The sequence below is a fragment of the Diabrotica virgifera genome, chromosome 4, assembly GCF_917563875.1.
Source record: "Diabrotica virgifera virgifera chromosome 4, PGI_DIABVI_V3a".
NCBI lineage: Eukaryota > Metazoa > Arthropoda > Insecta > Coleoptera > Chrysomelidae > Diabrotica > Diabrotica virgifera.
In genome coordinates, this window is record NC_065446.1 from 102,718,301 (window position 1) to 102,743,218 (window position 24,918).

At 31.6% G+C, this 24,918-nt stretch overlaps 1 protein-coding gene across 1 annotated transcript in view; it reads left to right on the plus strand.

The window, feature by feature from the left end:
- The first annotated feature begins 13,474 nt into the window (after positions 1 to 13,474).
- Positions 13,475 to 24,918, plus strand: part of LOC114326702 (uncharacterized) — a 45,614-nt gene continuing 34,170 nt past the window's right edge. Inside the window, exons 1-2 of the mRNA XM_028275121.2 lie at positions 13,475 to 13,838; positions 13,948 to 14,057. Of these exons, the coding sequence (XP_028130922.1) occupies positions 13,638 to 13,838; positions 13,948 to 14,057 (311 nt within the window). The 5' untranslated portion in view covers positions 13,475 to 13,637. The remainder of the gene's footprint in view (positions 13,839 to 13,947; positions 14,058 to 24,918) is intronic.

Genomic DNA, 24,918 nt, shown 5'->3' on the forward strand with positions numbered 1-24,918 from the left:
TTCCTTAAACTGGGATATTCCTAAAAACGGGATTCTAATAATACATACAGTAAAAGTAAAGCTTGAAATAACTACATGTGGATGTAGGTATGACTTTATATTATATTAAAATCATTAATAATTTAGTGAAAAGATTGGTTGAAATCAAGAGCGTCATTTGAAATTTTGATAGGGGGGGGGGGCAAGCATTATATATACAATACATTTATATGCAAACATAATACAAAATTGATCTATTTTTTGTAAATTTCAGTAATTTTCAGGGTTAGGGGGGGCAAATGCCCCCCCTGCCCCCTATCAAATGACGCCCCTGGTTGAAATGAAAATGTATAATACCCAAGTTCAAAAATATTTTTTACCTTGGAACAGTTGTCAACTCGAAATACGAAACAACCGAAATAAGGTCTAGAGTTGAAAAGGACATAGCTACATTTAACAACATGCATGAGAAATATTTTCACCCATTGCGACATAATATCTCTCCCACTAAAAATGCGGCTGCTAAAATGTTATTATTTCCTGTCTTGCTATATGGCGCAGATGCCTGGACAATAATGGAAACATTAATGAAAAAGCTAGAGGCATTCGAGATGTGGGTGTACCCACGTATCCTCAAAATATCCTGGGCGACCCACACCAACGTACAGGTATTGCGTCGAATGGAAAAACAAAAAGAAATCTCTTTTACAATTAAGAAACGAAATCTTAAATATTTCGGTCATATCATGAGGCATGATAAATATCGTATACTCCAACTGATAACGCAAGGTAAAATAGAGAGCAAACGCGGACCCGGTAGAAAACACACTCATGACTTAAAAACTTACGCCAATGATTTGGACAAAAATCGATCGAGTTATTCAGAAACGCCTCAAATGAAATTAAAATTGCCATGATGATAGCCAACGTCCACAACGGACAAGGCACATGAAGAAGAATAACAATATTTTTAATACACCTAACCAAGGTAAAGTAATAACCAGCCAATGTATGTATACAATATGCATGCGTACAATGCATGCATACAACTTTCTCTATTTTTTTTGTGGAGTATTAAGCATTTATTTTTTTAGCTTAAAGAAGACATGGAAAATTATATGGAATATACACTCAGTAAAGCTGTGGTAGATTTATTTTTTACAAGATGCCAATAAATCATACACCATTGTTACATCTACACTACAGTCGGTAGTTTATACGAATCGGCTTTCTGAAAACCTTCTTCCATTTTATTTGTTTATTTTTGTAAAACCCAAAATATGTCCTTACAAACAGTCTATCCACTTTAAACTAAACAAATTCAAATTCACTATAAAACTCCACTTTAACCCTGATAAAACAAGAAGAGAACAAAATAAAATGACCTGAAACGTAAAGCAGGTAAACAGTAACACTATGAGAATGGCGCGCGCTTGGGGTATGCAACTAGTGACGTCAGGCCAATAGAGAAGCTTTCTTGAAATTTAAAATAATGCTAGATTTCTAATAAAGATTTTTTATAGAAAGGCTTTTCCAATTTTGTTGAAATTTTGTACAATTATTCCTAGGGTGTTTCTTAATCGTTTTACATGTTTGAAATGACTTTTTAATTTTTTGTGAACATCCCTATTGTTCTGTGAACGTGAAATAACCAAAAAATAAAACACTTTTCGGGGAAAACACATTAAAACTTTTTTAGTGTTTAAAAAATCTTTATTTTTATTTTTTATCAAAATAAAGTTAACCTCTTGTTTTAGTAAAAGAAATCGTGAAAATCTACCCCTATTTAGTACCCCAAATGAAACTAATCATTACCGCTTTACAAATTACTAAACTTTTTTTATATGACTTGTAAGTTTCTCCGGTTCAAAGTGCTTATTTTTGAAGGGTTCTAGTTGAAAGGGCTTGAACGACTCACTTATCACGAGTGTATCCAAATTTTAAACAGCCATGCATATCTAAACCAATTTTTGTCTTACAGAAAAACAAAATAAAACCAAAATATTTATAAAAGCAAAACCTTCATTTCTTTACTCTTTGAGATTTTTCGTATCACTAATACTTTTTAAGTCATTTTGAAAAAAGGGCATTTTTCCAAAATAAAAAATACTTGTATAATATTATTATTTTACTATAAAACCAATTTTTTTTCAAAAATAATAACTTTGAACCGGCCAAACTTACATCATATCAATAGGGCTTTTCATCGATTGTCATTTGTTTCGAGCTTCTGTCATGTGTCACATAATATTAATATATCTACGTCATACATCTTTGGTTTGTATGATTGGTATAGATCAATAACGTATGACGTAGATATAGTAATATTATGTGACACATGACAGAAGCTCGAAACAAATGACTGTGAATGAAAAGCACTATTATAAACTAAATGGTAACGCGCTAACGATTAATTTTTTTTTTGGTGCTAATAGGGGAGATTGTCATGATTTTTTTTACCAAAAAAGGGGCCAACTTTATTTTAACCGTAACTCGCTTAGTTTTGATGCTGAAACTTTTATAAAAAATAAAAATATATTTTTTTAACATTTAAAACAAAATTTAATGAGTTTTCCCTGAAAAATGCCTTATTTTTGGTTATTTCACGTTGAAAAATTTGGAATTGGACGAACAAGAACAATTTTTCAAGAGCTTCAACTTTGCTCTTACTGTGTCGCTAGACTTCATGAATACACCATTTTTTTTTGTTTTCTTATAAGCTACATTTTTGCTAAAAATATTTTGTCGATAATTTTTCGATAATATTTAATTCGATAAAATACTTATTTTTTGAGTTATTTGCGAAAACGCGCCTGAAAACGTGATATTTTTTTTGTTGAAAAATAAAAAATTTCGCTCGCAAATAACTCGAAAAATATTAAATAAAGAAACTATATATTTCCGTATTTATTTTAAACGTATGTTTTTCACCCCCGAGAAGGGGTGACTTTCACCCCCCAAGTAAAAGCAATCAACTGAACCAACGGCACAAGCCCAACTTTAAAGTGGAGGGTAAGTAGAACCTGAATCCAAATGTCAATCAAATCCGGTCATTTACTGGGCTATTAGTGTATATTCATGCACTGTTTATGACAACTTAGGTACATTTTTCATCTTTATTGGTTTAGAATAAAATAGAACAAAAATTAATAAATGATTACATTATTACATAGTATTATTCTGAGATGAACAACTTTCTTCGTGCACTACTATCAGCGAATGTATCTACAATTTTATTAATATGTACCTACATAACACTTAGCTGATGGAAAATTTCATTTTAAATACTACACTGCTTAAAAAACGTTGTGTATGTATGCTTAAAATAATATAACAATAACACATTTTTACATATTATATTAGACGACAAAATGGGGCCGCTGACATATTGGGGCCCCCGCAAGCTTCATGGTGCGGGGGTCTCTGTTACGCCTCTGTATGCACTGCTATACTATATAGGTTGATCTCCCTCGGTATTTTCCATGTACTTATTTCTGTTTTGTGCTGTTTGCATCCAATTTTTGTCGATCCGTTTTATGCCAGCAGACCATCTTGTTGTCGGACGACCTCTACTTCGATATGCTTCTTGTCTTCCTATTTTACGTAGTGCCTTGTAGATTTCTTTCTGTTTTACTCTGTCAAAAGGTTGTTGGTGAATTGTGGTTGATGGCCATTGTAGATTTCACATATTCGTAATTTTCTGCTAGCATTTCACGCAGCAAGAATCTTTGATCTACTTTTCTACGTCCTCTTTTGAACCCACATTGATATTCTCCCATCTCCCATTGTCCTTATCTACGATTTTTTTGTGATCAGTGTCTCTTCAGTCCATTCTTTCGAATTGTGTTCTTGTTCCTATATTTCTTTCAGCAACTTTTCCAAATGCTTAATTAGTATCTACTGATCTCCATATTTCATTTCAGCTGTTACTACATACTTCATCCTTTCCTGGGCTCTTATTTTTCTTTGCTTTCTTTTTCTCGCATAAAAAATGCTATGAGATCTAAAATGAAGAAGGATCGGTTAACAGGCCTAGCATTGAGCATAGCATGATTAGCAAAGTCATGAGATTTTTTCGAAAATTATAGACATCTTTTTAAAAAGAATTAAAGCAACAAATTTATAGATGTTGGATATATATAAGTACAATCATGTTAAAAAAATATATCAACCCCTGAGGGCCCGAGGTTTGACATGTTAGATATATACAATAATGTTAAAAAATATATCAACCCCTGAGGGCCCGAGTTCGATCCCAGAACAGACACGAGAAATTTCTCAATTTCTAGTTTAACTGAGTCGCGAAGTCGCCACCGTGCTTCGGAAGACACGTAAAGCCGTCTTTGGTCCCGGCTAAGTAAGTAGTCGTTAAACACTAAAACTTGAGCAAGAACTTTACACGAATGGAACACGTACACAGTGGCGTAGCTAGCCCCACAGGGTCCCCATATCAAAGTTTGTCGCAGGGCCCTTTTGCAAGACTGATATGGGATAGTGCTAAATAAATGTTCAACAAAAGAAGCAAAAACGCTTGTATAGAATATAGAATAGAATAGAAATATGCTTTTTTGTCATTGAAAATTTTACAATTTTATAGACAAAGCTTACAAAGAGTCGAAAAAAAAACAATAACAAATACAGTTTACTGAAATTACATAATTCGTCAACAGTATTACAAAGATTAAGGCAGGGCGATCCTTTGTCATCATTACTCTTCAACGTATACCTACAAAAAAGAATGCGAGAAACGAAAATCAATAGAGAAGGACACCTGTATCAAAAAAGACACCAAGTTTTGGCATTTGCAGATGATGTGGTGTTGCTGGCAAGAGGAAAAATGAGCTACAGGAGATAGTACAAAGAACAGTAAAAGCAGCGAAGAAAATCAGATTGTACATAAATGAAACTAAAACAAAATGTATGGAGTGATCAGATGGTCATTTCAGGAATGGGCAAAAGTTTAAAGTAGAAGTAGAAGAGGGAACATCATACGAATTCGAAATGGTAGAAAGATTTACATACCTAGGAGCAATAATATCACGTAAACCGAGCATTAAAGAAGAAATACAAGCTAGAATAATGGCAGACAATAGAAGTGTACATGCAATGTTGAAAAGCAAGTTTTTATCAAGAAAGGCAAAAATACAGTTATATAAAACAACTATACAACCAACAGTAACATACTGAAGTTGAAGTGAGACATGGACAATGACAAAAAATGAACAAAATTTACTGGAGATCTGGGAAAGGAACATCCTAAGGAAGAAGGAAGATATATGGAGGCATAATAAGGGATGGTTTTTATGGATAAGAAGATCTAATGATGAGTTAAAGGAATTATAAAATCAACCTAATAAAATATGAGTGATAAAGGCACAGATACTTGATTGCGAGGTCACCTAGAACCTCCAAACAGGAGGACTCCAAAAAGGGTACTAAACTACACTATAGCTTCAAACAAGAGAAAAGGAAGGCCGAAAAATAGATGGAAACAAGAGGTCGAAAAATATATGGAAAGAATGGGACTAGAAGACCAGCAAAGAAAAATGAATAACAAGAAGGAATGGAGAAAACTCACATATCAAGCCAAAGAAGATTCAGTACATACAGAAAAGTGAAAATGAACAAAGGACACAATTTTTCAAGCCATGGGCCTCTAAGGCCTTTGTATATATATTATTACAAAATAAAATATAATGAAATAAAACAAAACCATTTACTGCAAAATTTAAATAAATTGCAAAGTGCGTAATACAACCTTAGGAAGGCGAGCGGCCGGTAAATATATAAACAATACACTCTTTCAAATATTCAAAGGTAAAGCAATTACAATTTTTTTTTTGTAATTTGGCATTATAATGTTGTTCTGAAGCTATTTTCTTGTGGCATTTTTGTAATTAACTATTTTTAATGGGAAATAAGCCACAATTTTACTAAAACAATGATTTTATTAACGTTTCGATGTCCAAATTAATAAAATCATTTTTTTAGTAAAATTGTGGCTTATTTCCCATTAAAAATAGTTAATTGGCATTATAAATTATACAATGTCACACAGCCAACGGTGAATGGACAATGAAAGGTAGCTTGAAAACAAAAAAGCTCTGTTGTTATGGAATAACGGCGAGCGACAGTGAATAGAAAATGGATATGTTAAAATAATTTGTATATATAGATAAAGAATCCATTACTCGAAAATGTCGATATCCAAACAATATACACTGTTTCAAAGCGCTTTAATAGTGAAATAATTATTGTAGAATATTTGGTTTCAAATTTTTTTAAATGGAATTTTGTTTCGACGTGCCACACTGGGGCACTGAATGTCGGGGGCCTCGTATAATTGATACGTTTGATACGGCGGTAGCTACGCCTCTGCACTCTGCACGTACAATAAGCTAATTATTGGCTGCAGTACAACTAGTTTAGTGTTAATCCACGTAAAGCTGTAGATGAAAATAGCCCACAAATTGTTAGTTTTGTACTAATAACGACAAAAATCATCATAATATCCATTCCAAATCGAGTATAGGAAAGACAATCAAGGCAAAAATCAATAATCAAATAATTTAAAATGAAGCAACTGAAACGGTATTAATATTTGAGTAGCAAAAAATATCATCCTGATCAAATAATTCAAAAACAGAATTGGTGTAAACAATACATGACAACTAGAAAGCAATCAATATACATGCCACAAATTAATAGGATAAAAAAGATTGTGAGTGAATTGAATTATGAATTAACTATGAGTAACAATACTTGACAGCAATATCAAGAGTGGAATAAATATTATATTAACAACCTAGATCATTTCTATGAGAATTAGAAGTTATCTGTTTGAACATATACGTGACATTTTTAATGCTTTACTGCCGTTACCCAGTAACGTATTTACACCTTTCCTGGCTCTACAAAGCTTATTTACTATGTGACAGAGGTCTGAGAGGTCTTCGAAACTTTATCTTTGAGTTTTACCTGTTTCTGTATCGCACAATAGCAATGTAGAGATAATATTTACCATTGCTCGAATAGCAGCGTGTCCTTGTAGCCAACGCCCTACCTACCACGCTGGCAGCTGAACGATGCACGATGGTATTGATCCCCAGCACAAAGCAGTCCCTATGATGAGTAAAATAAAAGTTTCAAGTGGATGCTTGGATTGTAGATACCCTTTCGCTATACTTTTCATAATATCGTTTTTAAAGTTTACACCTGAACCTGAACCTTTACATGTTGGACTTTAAATCCCCTGAAGATTGTTGTTTGGCTTGAATCTTTTAATTTTAAAAATAATTTTAGTAGTTTCTACACTACCAAGAAACGAAAATACACTTTAAAGTTAACAATGGATGATTCAAAGAAAGTATCTGGTTATTTCGTATATGTATTAGCCGTCTACCTGGTAGAACGCTGGTAGTGAGTTTGGGGAAAGTTGTCAAGGATTTTGTTTGAATGAGTCAAACAACAAACAATTAAGTACATTGAAACAGATATTGTATTATTATCTATTAGTAGATATCTACCAAGTATATTCTCAAGAGAATTGTTTCATTGTTTGATTATTATTTTATGGATTATTATTTATTTCAATGTTTATTCATGAAGGGACCATTCTACGATACAGCGTTCTTTTTTTATATGTATCTTTATCGCAATATAATTTTAAATTTAAATAGGTACAACAAATTACACAAATTGATACACCTACAGACATTTTTTCGTATAAAAACTAAAAGAAACAAAAAATGAATAGGGAATTACATATTATAAGGTTGATATAGGTATTTAAAAATAGAATTCAAGTCATCGCACACATCTTATGGAAAATATAATGTCACTCAAATTCAACAAAAATTATACCAATAGATTCGTTTTAAATTAACGATAAAATCTTATCACTGCGCCAAGAGCATAAATTGATATAAATAAATCTGAAATCAAATGGGTAGGTACATAAGTTAGAGAGAGAAAAAATATTTTAAAATACCCAGATTTTCGGTACTCCATAAATCAGCGGATTAGTTTCACTAATCCGCTTAGGCCCAGCGGGGGACATTTTATGGACTCCAAAAATGTGATTTCGATAAACTTTAATTGCAATTTGCGCCGTAATTAATCATAATTAAGAGTTGGCGCAATGATAAGAATTGATCGTTATATTAAAACGAATCTAATCGTATAAATTTTATTGAATTTGAGTCACATTATATTTTCCATAAGATGTGTGCGATGTCCACCAGACGGAAGAAAAAGGAGAGGAAGACCCGATAATAGCGGAGCGGAGAAGAGATCATGAAAGAATTGGTATGAGATGGAGAGAGGTTAAACAGAGAGCAAGAAATAGAGAGGAATGCAAAAGACTTGCAGAGGAAGTTTCAAAAGAATTAAACAGAAAAGAATGCGCTGATCCAGCCAATCAGCTGTCCTTCACTTTTGGCTAAGATATGCAAAAGCGCCTAATACTCCATAAGGAGGGAAGGCAGAAGAGAGAGAGAGAGAGAAAGGGAGAGAAAGAGAGAGAGAGAAAGAGAGAGAGAGAAAGAGAGAGAGAGAGAGAAAGAGAGAGAGAGAGAGAGAGAAAGAGAGAGAAAGAGAGAGAAAGATAGAGAAAGAGAGAGAGAGAAAGAGAGAGAAAGAGAGAGAGAAAGAGAAAGAGAAAGAGAAAGAGAGAGAAAGAGAAAGAGAGAGAGAGAGAGAGAGGAAGCAATGAAATCTAATTTTAGAGGGATGGAAAGAACTTTTAAAACTGAAAAACATAAACAATCAGTTACTAGACTTATTTCGTTATTTGGGGAAAGTAAGTCGGATATCGTTTTGCAAAAACACGAATTGTTTTTTTAATGCGATTCTTATGCGTTCTCTGTGAATTAACAATAAGTTAATCAAGTTTTCATTGCTGTATCCTGATCTGGCCATTACACTTATAACTGTGTTTCTGATCTTAAACCTTCTACAACACGAAAATTTAAACTTGTTTATATGTGTATGAGTATATGCTATGTCTTTTCTGTCCTTTTTTATGGTGCATATCTAGATTCATTTCACTTAATGTGTCCGAAGTATTGAAGCTTTTGAGAGTTGTTGCTGGTCAGGACCTCTCGGTTCTTCTTCATTCTTCTGAGGCCTTTCCATTTGTGACCCGGTCAGTTCACGGGATTTTAAGTATTCCCTGATATAGCGATATCTCAAATGCTTCCAATTTTTTACTCATATCTTCGTTTAAGGTCCACGATTTGATGAATAAAAATGCGCTAAAAAGGATCAAAAGCAATAGAGCATCTGGTCCTGGAAACATACCTGCAGAACTGCTAAAACATGCCCAATCGGCCTTAATAAAAGAATTAAAACAAAGATCTAAAAAACTTATTTGATAGAAAAACACCGAAGAAATGGAAAATGGGCTACTTAAGCCCCGTACATAAAAAGGGAAACAAAAACCCCAATACCTATAGGCGAATATGCGTCACACCTTCTGTAGGTAAGTTGTACGCGAAAATCGTTAAAGAAAAGATGGAGGAACGCCTTTGAACTTCAGAAGAACAAAGTGGTTCTCGTCCCGGACACTCATGTACCTAATATATCTTCTATAAAACAGCTCATAGAAAAAACAATAGCATTCAATGCTGAATTTCATATTGTATTCGTGAATCTGCGAAAAATCTATGATAGTGTCCCTGTCAACAACCTGTGGAAAGCAATGGAAAATCACGGAGGAGATAACACCAACATAAATGTTCTAAAATCATATAGGTACCTAGGTATTATGATTTTGATTATTATTGCATAGCGTAAGTTATAGACAGATACAGTTATAGTTTTAATAAATAGGTCTATATTTTTCGTGTTGCTGAAGGTTAAAGATCGTAGATTTATTTAAGAAAAATGAACTTTTTTTTAAATATAAAAATGTCATTTTTGATTTAATCCACTATTTTTTCTAAACTAAGCATTCCAAATCGGTCAAATCACATGGATCGTATCAATTATACCTAAATGAAGTTAATTTCAAGTGGAAAGCTATCCATTTTTTTTAGGATTGTAATGACCAGGGTCTTTCGTTGACGAGGACATTAAAAAAAAAGCAGGAAGCGACTTTATTTTCGTCATAAGTCAGTCAGTTCTTATGCCAAAAATTTTTATCAGAGCTCATTTGAAAAGTGTTTAATTATAAATGAATTCTAAAAGATGTCTCTTAAGATTTCCCCAAAACACTACTTTTGGGATTATTTGAGATTGAAGGTTCTCCATTTCGAGGTTCTTCGAAAATAACCATCATTTAAAGAACTTTACATAGGTCTTTCCGACGTGAATTTCTTTGTTTTTTATTAGCTACAATTTTGTTCTTAATGATTTTTTCTATGCAATTAAAATTTTTTAAGTGGTTCTATACAATTGTAGTGTAGTGTTTTTTAAGTGGTTCTGTACAATGGTTATAAAGCGTGAGTTTTTCAATGAAAAATGCATCGTTTCAATCGCTAATAACTTGAAAAGTATCAACTTTGCAAAAAAATCTTATAGAATAAAATTGACTCAGAATTGGTCTATCTGTCGACTTCCATTCATAGTTGTTTTGATTCAAAAAATTTTCATCCCCTAGATGGGGTTGTTTTTACCCCCAGGGCAAAAGCCCGCTTCAGCGTAGGGTAGATGTTGACAAAGGTTATAAATACTACCTAAATCCAAATTTTCAAGGAAATCGACATTGATTCTCAAAATTCCACGAGAAAATGGCTGTTGATTGGACTAAAGTCACTATTTCGTCAACTTCTGAAGAAAGAATATTAAATTAGGCTATTATTGGAGAATACATTAAACACAGAAACAAAGAGACATGGTTATTGTTGACTAATCTTTTCATCTGTTCAGTAACAATCCATAGAAGGTCATTTCCATGTATACATTTCCATCCAAACCACTATCGTATCATAGTCAGATTTAAATTTAATATTGTTCGGTACTTATAATATTAAGTTTTATAAAATATTTATCAGCTGCATCACCCAACACCTTATATAACACAGCTGCTCTTTTTTCATCTTTGCGACACATACCTACATTGCATAAAGGTAGGCAATTATTATTGTTAATGAATTTATAATCATTAAAATCTAATAGCAGACGTAAACGAAAATATACCTATCCATAAATTAATAATAAAATTGTTAGTTTTCTTGTTTTATTTAACATAATATTAATTTTGAAGAATAAATTCCTATTTGGTAAATAAAATGTGACCAAAACCATTCTTACAATATTGGGTTATTGTGTAAAATAAGTCTAGAGATGATGGTCTTTTCAATTGATAAAACAGTAGTTATAAAGAAGGCATAACATGCAGTCTCGTGAAATGAATGGTCGAAGAACACACTTCGGTTTCCTACAATAATCCGTGCTTCGGTTTTATTTTTACTCGTAGAGGGATCAATATAGCGAGCATCGTTCAGCTGCCAGCCAGCGTACGTGGCTTGCTGGGCGTTGCCAACGATGTTCTAGAAATATGGGGTATTTTTAATCAATGATAGTTGGAATGCAGGCGTCCCTTTCAAACGATTGGATTTTCCTTGATACTGTCGAGGGTCTTTCGTTTTTTGCGAAACTAATTATTTGTCTTCTTAAAATGCGTTCACCTGAACCATGTGAGAGTTAACAAACAATTGAAATTTTGTCCTTCTAAGATGCTTTTGAATTTTGGAATTGATAAAAGTTAAGAGCTTTTATTCTAACTAGCACTATGTAATAACACTTAATGTCTAAATACCTTGAACCATTTCTGGATCTCCCAAGGCGGTCAAATTATGGTAGGTACAGTTTGTCAAACCTAGGAACAAGTTTGACAACCTGTGCAAGATTAAATACGGTTGTTTCTAGTGAGATAATTGTGAAAATCTACATGCGCATTGTAACTTACTTTCTTTGTTGTCCAAACACTTTATGTATGTATGTATGTATGTCACAATATGACAATAAGAGTGACCACAGGAGAGTAGGAGAGAACAGCATAAATCAGATGAGAATAAAAGTTACTATGACAAGCTGTTAAAATAGTTTCCCTGGAAGTCACTTGTCACTTGTACAAGATTCCTGAAAAAAAAACGTTGCGTGTTGTTGGGAAAGATTTTCCTATAAAATAACTCAAGTATATTATATGTTGTTCCCACGTTAATTCTGCATCCAAATGTACCCCCCACCCCGAAATTTCGTCTCGATTGCACATTGTGGTAGGGCAATGTGTTCATACCAGTGTTATTTCTTAACCTTCGGATGACCAAGGGGGGTAAATTTTGACCCCAGTGTATGTTTTTCGTTAATAAATTCAGAAATATTTTCAATTTTGAACTCGTTATTTTTTATCTGACTTTAATATTATTCTAGATACCCTCATATTTTGTAATAAAAAAATTCCCTATATTTTACGAATAAAAAATATTTTCTGAATTTGGGTTCCAATTTTATATGAAGTAAATACATATCGTCTATTATGTGGAATTCCTAGTAATTTTGCACTGCGCATTATCAAAATCTATTTTAAGACTTTGTCTATTGCATTTCACTATTGAAAATTTTTTTTGATAGATATAAGTACCTGTGACGACGTGAATTACGGTACACTTTAAAATTTCTTTAGTTATAAGTTCAGAATGATGATTCCTGTTTTTGTTCAGTTGTAATTAAAAATATGTTTTAATAATGTTTATTAATCATTTATTGATACAATACTAACATTAAAATTACGAATACATTATTTAATTTCTTCAAACAACTTCAACATCTTAAAACATTTTTTTGTCAATTTTCATTTTTGACTGGGATCATTTTTTACCCCCGTTGATAATCCGTGTAAGAAAAAAAATTTGGTCATCGAAAGGTTAAGAGCTTAGACACACAATTTCAGGCCAATGCTTTTTAAATGCATTCATTTTTTTTCGAATCCTCAGAAAACTAATAAGTATTATTGAAAAATTTAAACGCAGCATGAAAGATTACATTTTTACCGAGGGCTGAAAGTCCCTGAAAACTTGTGTACTGTTTATTTTAATTAGTTACAGGGGTGAAAAAGAAGAGAAAATTTAGTGAGATTTTTAATTTTTAAATACTTATCTCATTCAAACTTCTGTGTATTCTAAGGGACTTTCGGCCCTAGGTAATAATGCAATCTTTGATTCTGCCTTTAAATTTTTCAAAAATATTTATTAGTTTTTTTCGGATTCGAAAAAAATGAATGAATGCATGTAATGCAAATTAACAGTTTTTGAGATTGTTCAAAGGTTCAAAGAGAGGATATAACAGATCATGCCAAATTAAACGCAGCTATAATAGGAAACTTGCACATTAAAATATTTTTGCATAAAATTGTTAATTTATGAAAAATGTTATATTCAAAATTAAACGTCTTAAAAATTAATAGTGTACGCAACTGATAATAGTTCCGCGCCCAAAATTTCCGTTCCAAACAACCTCAAAAGCGCGAGCTTGGGTCTGACGTCACCAACCATGCATTTATTTAACCACTGTTCTCGTTCGCCTGTTCGGTGGGTCATTAGTCATTGCTTTGAATGAATTTTGCCATTGCTAGTTGTGCGTGTCGAATAACTGTGTTGTTTAGTTGTGCTCGGAGTTTATATTATTGTATTTAGTGTGTAATATACTCTATCAAAATGAAAAACAAATCTGCGCAATATAAGTACTGTATAGTGCCAGGATGCCAAAGCACAACTGTCAGAACATCCAACAAACATTTTTTTACTCTACCAGTAGAACCAAAACGTCGATCAAAATGGCTAAAAGCATGCAGGCGAGATAAAAAGGATATTTCACAAAGTAGTAAAGGTCTTTATGTGTGTGAGGATCATTTCGATGTGAGTATTTATCTAATTAGGTACCTAATAAGACATTTTCTATTTCAAGAAAAAATATTAGTTGTCGTTTCATGAAATGTGCCTACTTAAACTTGTTTATTTGTTGCAGTTGGAACGAGACATGGCTAACTATATGAAATTCAAGATTATGGGTGGTCCCAAAATTATTAAGTCAGGTGTTGTCCCACACATATTTGATTGTCAACCAGACAGAAAACGGTAGGTAAATTGTCAGATTGACCTTTTGAAGACCCCTCGTCCGTCATACACTCACCAGCACAAAATTCCGCCACTCAAAATTTTTTATTAAGTTTGACAATTTATAACTTTATTATTTGTACTCCGATTTTTAAGATTCTTACATCAGTTTATAGGTACATTCTTGGTGTCGTTTATTATTTCGGTAACAAAAATTTTTTGCTTAGATGGCATTATACAGGGGTGAATGGAAGCGTTGTATTTTCTCCTAACTTTAAAAAATTCTGTGGAAAAATTGGAGAGCTGATTTTGTTACATACTCCTTTTTTATTATCCTGGAGATATTCCTAAGATTTTGCTTTTTGAATTATCCGAATATCTCTTTTTTTTGTAAGAGCTGTACAATTTTTTGTAAATAAAAACACTGATTGACTAATAAACATAAATATCTTAGAGTAAAGGCGCAAATATTTTACGGCTATTCCTACTTTTTCTGTCTTTACACGGCAAATTACGTGTAGTAAAATTCTCACTGGTATGGATATGTAAACATTACTTGACAATGTCATGATTAACTTTAAAAAGATGGCTTTTGAATGTTCTTGGATAACTGTTACTTGCTTAAATTATTAATTCAGTTAATTAATATGATTAATATGAACATCTTTAACAACAAAATACTTGGATCACCGAATATATCATGGTGTATTCGCTACTTGGATCTTCCATAAATAATAAACAATAAATAACTTTTTATTAAGTTCACGTCAATCAATTATTTATCAAATACACTATCAATATTATTCAATCAACAATTCAAAATATTCCCGATGCCATGTCAAATATTTAAAATTGTCACTCTCTTGTCACCATATTCCAGATGCGGTTCGTCGGGGTAGGCAAGGAAGGCGCCGCCTAACTTCTTCAAATGTACAATACAATAATAAATTATTTATTAATATAAATTACTTATTTCAAAATTGTAATTTATAAATTTTGACACAATACGTAAGTATCTAAAATAAAAAAGCTACTTTTTAATTTCTCTTCGAAGTTGTAATTATTGTACGCTCCTCGTAGTAGTGCTACTCACTTCTATTATGGCACTACCCTATAGTCAGGCACTTTTTAAATCCGCCTAAAGAACAGAACAGAATGATATGCGCCTCTCATTTTTTACGCTAAGCACAGCACTGTAACTGCTGTAACTGTGGCTTGTCTAGCCGTAGTGGACCAGAATTTCCGGGAACTTTTTGGGGCTAGGTTGGGCTACATTTTTTTGCGCCTTCGAAAATGGTTGTCCGGAGCTGGATCTCGGGATAGCCAATTGTATGTTTTAGGATCCTGACTACAAATACTGAAAAAAACTAAAAGTGCGAATTTTGTCATGAAATTTAATACGTGGGGTTAGAATAATATTTGACAACTTTTCCAAATAACTTTTTCCGATATCTCTAACGCCTAGCAAAATATCGAAAATTCGTCCTGTTTGTAGAATCGCACTAGATAGCGTTTAAAATTTAAATTTGAGTTGACTATGACTATCTTAAAAAATGTGAACCATCACACTTGCTTGACTGCAAAATTTTAAATCTGTATTTATTTTGATAGCCGCAATATAGGGAGTGTCTTCATCTTAAATGCGACACACTGTGTATATAGGTATACGAGTATATAATATGTAGAGTATAGTAGAGTATAGAGTATAATATAATATAAAGGTATATGTGTCGCCTACCCGCATACTGAGGTCACGAGCCGCCACTGCCATATTCTATTCGACTCAGTGCGTTGTATGACAAAGACAGCGAATCTTAGATTTGGAAAATATCACCACGGACATGGTAAACATTTTTTTCGAATCCTGAAAAAACTAATAAATATTATTAAAAAATTTAAACGCAGAATGAAAGAATAAATTATTATCGAGGGCCGAAAGTCCCTTAGAATAAATAAAAAGTTTCTTTTGAATGAGATATTTGAAATTTAAAATCACACTACATTTTCTCTTAATGTTTCACCCCTGTAACTTATTAAAATAAACATTATAGAAGTTTTCAGGGACTTTCGGCCCTGGTAAGAACGTAATCTTTCATTCTGCGTTTAAATTTAAAAAAAAATACTTATTAGTGTTCTCAGGATTCGAAAAAAATAAATCAAATTTAAATAGCATTGGAGCCGAAACTATGTACCGATCCCCTTAAATATACGTTGGATTGGTAAGATTAGAATGGCCTGCATGCAGCTCAGATCTCAATCCTATTGAGCATTTATGGGATGCATTAAAAATAGCCATTCGCCGTCTCCTAGACCTCCAGAAAATTTGGTACAGTTATGGTCCTGGTAGAGTAATATCGAGCTATTCCCCAGGCAAGGATAACACATCTTTATTTGATGAAAAACAGATTGCGAGCAGTCGTTGATGTGAGTTGTGGACATACCCGCTATTGTATTGTTTTGTTTTGTTGTTAATTCTGTTTTGTTAATTTGTGTTGATGATATTTTTAATTAAGTAAAGCTTCAAAGCAGTGTTTTTATTTACAGCTTTTAAAATAAATGAGATATTCGGATAATTCAAAAAACAAAATCTTAAAGATACCTCCAGAATAATACAAAAGAAGTATTCCATAATTTTTCCACAGAATTTTTTAAAATTAGGAAAAAATACAACGCTTCCATTCAACCACGTATAATGCCATCTAAGCAAAAAATTTTTGTTATCGAAATAATAACAAACAACATGAAAACATGTATGTACCTACAAACTGATGCAAGAATCTTGAAAATCGGAGTACAAATAATAAACGCGGAATTTTGTGCCAGTGAGTGTACTATGCGTTTTAAACACTTTACAAAGTAGAAAGTAGTAGGTACTCAACTTTATCAATTTCAGTTTCAAATATGAGAAATTTATGCAAGTTCCCCATTATAGGTGGAACTTATTTCTAATTGTCTATTTGTTGAGTGTTATACATTTTACTCACAATTTATCAAAACCACGAAGTTTACATTTACCATTTTTATCTTTAAGTTTTTATCAGTTTAGATAAATATAGGAAATATACTCATTTTAATACTATACAAAAACACAAACACGATTTCCCCTGGACAATTCATTTTCTTTATCAATGAGATGAACAGTTTGAAAAAAAGTTTATTAATAGTTCAGAGAAATAAGGGAAAATAATATCCTGTTGGTGACACAACATTCTCCAGGCCGAAACCAAATTTTTTGAGTAGTATGGACATCTATAATAATAACCTATATATTTTCTGCAGCCGATTTTGATGATATACGTAGTTATAAACAAATGAATATCAAAAAACGGTAAATTTTCGCTTTTTTCGTCTATTACCAAAAAGTTAAGCATTTTAAACAAATTTGAGAGTAAGAAACTCATAAATCGTATAAAAAACTTCAATATGGCTTCGCCGAATATGTCTGTCCGTATTGGTTGCTTAGAAAATTGCAAAATAAATCATAAATTTTGAGATTTTATAAATATTCATAACTTATGTAAAAATTATTTTAGAACCTTCTTATTATACGGAATGCTGTGACTTCTGGTGCTTAAATCATACCCCAAAGTTCAAAGCAATTGGTCAAATAGTTTAAAAGTTATTTAAATTGTTTATCCCAAATTAATTTTTTTTGCAACACTATAAGTCAGAAAATGATGAAGTTACAGTAATACTTTAAATAGTTTATGAAAGAAGAAGATTTACACTGTTAACTTAATTAAAAAAAAAATAAAAAAATAATTCTAAATATTGCAAAATTATTTTGCAAGAACATGTGAATTAAAAAAGGGGGGAGGGCTAACTTCGTCCCTAATTGTCTTAGGACAATTGTTTTTCTTTCTAAATGTATATACAAATTCAGTCTTTTTAGATATGAAAAAATAATTTTTCTACGGGTAACGGTTAAAAAGTTATTCTAATTGTTTATAAGTTAGCAAAAAATCGACATGTTTTTGCAAAATAATTATACACTGTTTAAAATTACTTTTTGTCATTTTTTTTTAATTAAGTTAATAGTATAAATGTTTTTCTTTCATAAACTGTCTGAAGTATTACTGTAACCTCATAATTTTCTGACTTATAGTGTTGCAAAAAAATGAATTTGGGATAAACAAATTAAATAACTTTTAAACTATTTGACCAATTGCTTTAAAATTTAAAATATAATTTAAACACAAGAATTCTCAGCATTCCGTGTAATAAGAAGCTAACTTAATTTTTACATAAGTTATTAACATTTACAAAATTTCAAAATTTATGACTTATTTTGCAATTTTCTAAGCAACAAATAAAGATAGACATATTCAACGAACGCCATATTGAAGTTTTATATATATTATGATTGATGAGTTTCTTATTCTCTTTGTTTAGAATGCTTCACTTTTTAGTAATAGACGAAACAAGCGAAAATTTACCGTTTTTTGATCTTCATTTGTTTATAACTATGTAAATCATCAAAATCGGCTGCAGGAAACATATAGGTTATTAATATAGATGTCCATACTACTCAAAAAATTTGGTTTCGGCCTGGAGGGGGATGTGTCACGAGAAAAATCTTATTTCTCTGGACTATAATGGAATTAGAGCTATGTCAACAAGAAAAAATAATAGGCTAATTAGTTTGTTTCGCTGACGGTAAAATATTACAAAACCTATAAAGGAAACCGCACACATCTTATGGAAAATATAATGTCACTCAAATGAAATAAAATTTACATGAATAGATGCGTCCTGAAATTTCAATAATTTGATACCATTGCGCCAACTCTGTATTTTGATTAACAAGAGCGTAAATTAATAAAAATAAATCTAAAATCAAATAGGAATGTACGTGTGTTAAACAGGGGCGGCCCGTCGGGGTAGGCAAGGTAGGCGCCGCCTACCCTCTTCAAATGTAGTACAATAATATAAATTATTAATATAAATTACTTATTTCAAAATTGTAATTTATAAATTTTGACACAATACCTACAATAAAATAGCAAAAATTATCCAAATTATTTTTAAAAATATCCAAAAAATTTTCTCCGTAGTTATAATTATTGTACGCTCCTTGTAGTATCAGTAGTACTATATAAGATTCTATATTCTTCCTTGGTCAGGCACTTGAAAACGTAGCCTGAAATAGAACGACGCCAACACCGAATTGATGTGCGATCTCCCTCTGTTTACGCGAGCAGGCCTGCTGCAGGTCTGCTGGTATCGACCGTATTCTACGATTTTGAATAGGCAGATAGGCACAGAGTCTTATAGCCGGACCTACAAACTTTTATCAGTTGCTTCTCTTGTGTCTTGTGAAACTGTTTTAAATAATTGTTTTTTGATTTTGGCTGTTATTAGTAGGTTAAGTATTGAATAAAACTAGGTAGGACAATTTAAATTTGTTTATGAAAACTGAATAATAAACAGGTAAATTTGAGATCGGTCTATTGAAGGGCATTTTAATTTTATATTAATTTAGTAATAATTCACTAACGACAAATAAATCTGTGAATAGTTATTTGTCAGTCGTCCATTATATTTTTATTGTGTTTCAATACAATTTGGATAATTTAAAGTTAAACTGACGAATTGTGTTATTAGATTATATAGATAATTAAAAATTTAAAGCGAGGTTAATTGTTAACTTATCAATTTATTCGAAGAGTAAATTATTATTTGATACATAAATAAAATAAGTAATATTTGACGTTGTTGAAACGTAGGTGTGTTAGTTTTATTGGTGGAAAAACTTTAGTCATCGAATATGAATATTTTAAACGATGTAATATGCAGTTTGATCGAGACGCCTTTTTCAAGGCGCCAAAATCAAGAAAGATCAGAAATTATTTCAATGGGCCGGCCTTTACCAGATTTAACAATTTTATCCACAGATAAGACAAAAGACAATCGACCATTTTCGAGATCGTTTAAACCAATATGGTATGAAAATCATAAATGGCTAAGCGGAAGTTATTTTAAAAATTCACTTTTCTGTTGGCCTTGTTGCTCTCAAATTTGAAGCAAAATGTTTGGGTGAGTCAGGGATATTCAGATTTGAAAAATTTATCAGCTAGTGTAAAAAAACACGAATCTTCGAAAGAACATTTAAACAATTGCTTAGGTTTAAAACGGTTAGAAAAAAATAAACAAACTATTGACAGAGCTTTAGCTGGACAAATTTCTCTATCTAATAAGTAAGATATATAATGAAGAAGTTGAAAAAGATTGAAGAAGTTGAAAAAGATTGAAGAAGTTGAAGAAATTGATGTTACAATTCTGTTAGTAAAACAAGAACTTGCATTTCGCGGTCGTGATGAGAGCCATAATTCTTCAAACATGGGTAATTTTAAAGAAATTTTTAATTTAGTAGTTAAACGCGATCAGGAAATCCAGGATCATGTTAAAAAATAGAAGGGGTGTTCACGGGTTTGTCAAAAACAATATAAAATGATTTAATAGATTGCCTTGCCGATTACGTAAAAAATGAAATTTTAACAGAAATTAATGAAAGTCAATTTTTTTCTATACTAGCGGACGATACTACTGATATAACCGAAAAATCACAGTGTACTTTAACAATCCGTTTTGTTAACAAAGTTAGTCAGGTAACAGAAAGATTTGTAGGGTTTTTTTATGTTAGCGAGAATAGATCTGCAGACGCTCTATATAGTTTAATTTCAAACGTGCTTGAGCCATATGATTACAAAAATAAATTAATTGCTCAATTTTACGATGGTGCAAGTGTAATGGCTGGCTCTTTAAACGGATTACAATCAAAAATTAAAGTAGATGCTCCAAAAGCAATTTTTACACATTGTTGCGCTCATAGATTACATTATTTAGTATTGCAAGACGGCTCAAAATCTATTACAAATTGTAGGATATTTTTTGTCGCCTACCCGAAGTATATGTGTAGCCTACCCGCATACTGAGGTCACGAGCCGCCACTGGTGTTAAAGAGAGAAAAAAGATCTTGTGATTGGCTTGCTGCTTACTCCATAAATCTGAAAGAGAAAATAAAGGGATTAAAGCAGATGCTTACTCTTATCTTTTCCTATTATTATTGATAATAATGTAGGTATAATTTGGTTAGTTGTACCGCCTTTAATCGGCTTAAGTTAGTGTTGAATAGACTGTATTCAATAGTCAGTAGACTAATATTATTTATGAATGCCAGTTTTATGAACTTCAAAATACGATTTCGATAAACTTTAATTACAATTAACGCCCTAATTAAGCAAAATTCAGAGTTGGCGCAATGGTATCAAATTATTGAAATTTCAGGACGCATCTATTCATGTAAATTTTATTTCATTTGAGTGACATTATATTTTCCAAAAGATGTGTCCGGTGCAATCTAAGAGCCGCTTAGATTGACAAGAAAGGCATACACACATAAATATGTAGGTAACATGTCAAAGAAGAAAAGTGATACCTATTGTGCCGATGTGTGCTTTTGCTATGGGGGTGAGTGTCACCCCTTCTCGGAAATGAAAAATATACGTTCAAAATAAGTCCGGAAATGGATAAACTGACTAATTAATAATAATAATAATAATAATAATGACTTTATTGCTTTTTAAAAAAAAAAAATACAAACTAGACAAACAGTAATAATTATAATAAAGCAAAAGGCGACGTTCGCTCTTAGATGATGTTCCTAGAAACACCAGCTAAGAAGCGGTCTTCCACGTAACCGCAATACAAATAATTACTATTCTAGTGTAACCTAAAGACCTTATTTACATGCTAAAATAAATTTATCGTATATGATAATAACACTAATTATCTATTTTTATTGAATAAATTTTTGAAGTTATACTTCTTTACGGGCGTAATGACGGTGAAATTTTATATGGGAAAACCTAGCGACCGGGCGCATGCGCATTATAACTTTGTTCTGATTGGATGTTCAAATGACATGACAAAAATTATACAATATGGCAGCTGTGGCACAGCTGTGGGACTGTGTTTGGTTATAATGTATGCTTGTTGCGTTTTAAAATTTGTAGGAAGAGAAACAACAAACAAAAAGTTAGTTAATGGTTATACTGCCTTTTTAAATAGTTTTCATATTATATTTTTGGACTTATTTACATAGAAGAGATGATTGTTGCATGCCAATGTGAAAGCTCATCAAACTGTGCCTAGTATGAGTGCCGCAGATCTCGCTTATTCAAAGCTAAAGAATCTTTCACTGGTAAGTGTTTTATAAATAGTTGATCAAATTTTGTTATGATATTTGAACATAGCCACTTTGCACGACGCAAGTGATTGCGAAATGTATTAGTCGTTATACGGGCTCCGATACCTACCTTGAACCTACCAAAATACATAAGTAGTATGTAATACTTTTTTTTACATAATTTGATTACCATCAAAATTTATATCAATATTCACCTAATATATTGTCTTCTTACCCTATGTTTTGTTGTATTTTTTCAATTCTAAATCATTTCAATTCAAAATCAAAATAATTTGATTTACATAAGTTAAAAATGTCAAAAGGTTAATCTGTTTAGTTAGACGATCTTCGCACATAATGACAAGCTGCCTCTGTGGTGCAGTTTTAATGCGGGTGAATCCCAATACAACGCAAATACCAGCCGCGTGGTAAGTTGGTTCGAATCCCAATAGAAACTTTTATTTTTTTATTTTTTTTTATACATTTTATGATTGTAAGTATATTTATTATATAATTTTATTTTCAGAAAATACGTATTTAGTTAAAAAATTTTCCGACAATTAATGTTCAGAAATCATTTGTGGCATTTTTAATGTGTTTGTGTGTGTTTTATTTTTTTATTATTTTAATTTTTGGCACTGTTTTAATAAAAATGTTTGAGAAGTATTAAGTATAAATTAATTTAATATTTAAATAAAATATAAATAAAAAGTATATTAATTTCGTTTATAATCATATAATCATATAATCATATAATAGAAGTATAACTTCTTACGTGCGTACAAAGTACACACACATTCTTTTTTATTGAATAAACTTTGCAATCATTTAAACGAATGTAGCCAAATTTACTTGTTTATAATCTAAATTTTAATTTTATGCTATTATTAAATAGAGACTTTTGTACGTTGGATTTAAATTGAGAGATGGGTAAAGTTTTGAAATTTTCAGGGAGCATATTGTACAGATTAGCAATATTGTAAGAGAAGCAAGATCGAAATAACGAGGTTTTATGTTTCGGTATATTAAGTTTATTTTTGAATCTGACATTAATATTATGTACTTCTGACCTTTTTTTAACTTTTTTATATAAATAATAGGGCTTTTGGTTAGCATTATTTTATGAAATAATACTGATCCGTGAAGAATACGCCTGTTACTAACATTTAACCATCCTAGATCTGCAAGATGCTTAGAAGTTGGATTTCGACGTCTGATACCACAAATGAAACGGACACACATATTTTGAATTCGTTGCAAACGATTCTGATCTAGTTGTGTTAATGCTGGTCCATATATTACATCACAGTAATTAAACTGTGAAAGCACTAAACTATTGCAGAGCATAATTTTAGTGGTTCTATTAAACATTTCTCTATGTGAGAATAAAAGTTTTAAATTACAAAATGCTTTCTGAATTATTGATGAAATATGATTAGAGAACGTTAGGGAGTCATCTAATATGAGTCCCAGGTTTTTTTCACAATTAGATAGAATTAAATTTTCGTTATTGATTTTTAAATGTATTTTATTATTTACTCGATTTTTCTCTATTCTACGTCCAAACAGCATGGCTTTGGATTTTGAGGGATTTATGCTTAAGCAGAATTTGTTTGAAATGTCTGAAATAGATTTTAGTTCTTTATTAATTTTAGAACAAGCATTTTCAACTTCTGATTCTTTAAACTCTAAGTACAATTGTGTGTCATCTGCATAATAGTGAGATTTCATATAATTTAAATAGCTTGAGAACTGGGAGGTGTATATCGAAAACAACAAAGGTCCCAATATAGAACCTTGCGGAACTCCTCGTGATAGGTATATTTTATTTGACGACTTTTTATTTAAAAACACGCTTTGAGATCTTTGATCTAAATATGACTTCAACATTTTTTGCGCTTGTTTATTAAAAGACATAAAATTACATAGTGAGAGAAGTAGAGGGTGGTTAATTTTATCAAATGCCTTCGAGTAATCTAATAAAACTAGTATGCACAGGTTGTTGGAGTCAATATAAGAGTAAATATCATCTAAAACTTTAAGAAGTGCGGTAGTGCAGCTATATCCAGGACGGAAACCTGACTGATGTTCTGGTAGGAGGTGAAATTTGGTAATGTGTTGCCTAATTTGTTCATCCATCACTTTTTCTAGGATTTTAGAAAAGGTACATAGAATGCTTATGGGACGCAGCTCATTGTAGTCAACAGGACTATCAGTTTTTGGAAGAGGTATGACTTTCGACTCTTTCCAAACAGAAGGGAAAATAGATTTTTGTAGACAAAAATTAAATATGTGAGTAATAAATGGTAAAATGTAGGGGCAACAATAAAGAATCATAGTGATATTAATGTTATCATGTCCAGAAGCGTTTGATTTTATTGAAAGTATTTTTTCATATACCTTTAACTCATCAATTACTGTAAAACTAAAATTATCAACACCAGGAAATTTAGAAGAAGAATAGTGGTTTAAAACGTCAGCATCAGGAATGTCGTGACCACCAATACCATGAACGAAATAATTATTTATAGAATCCGGATCTTGCAAATGATCAGGAATAAATGACGACGATTTTTTATTACTAATGATGTTATGCTTCTTCATTTCTTTCCACATATTTTTTCCTCGCCGTAACTGAAATTCAAAATACGCCTTCTTTTCGCGTTTAATTGCATGATTAACTTCATTACGAAT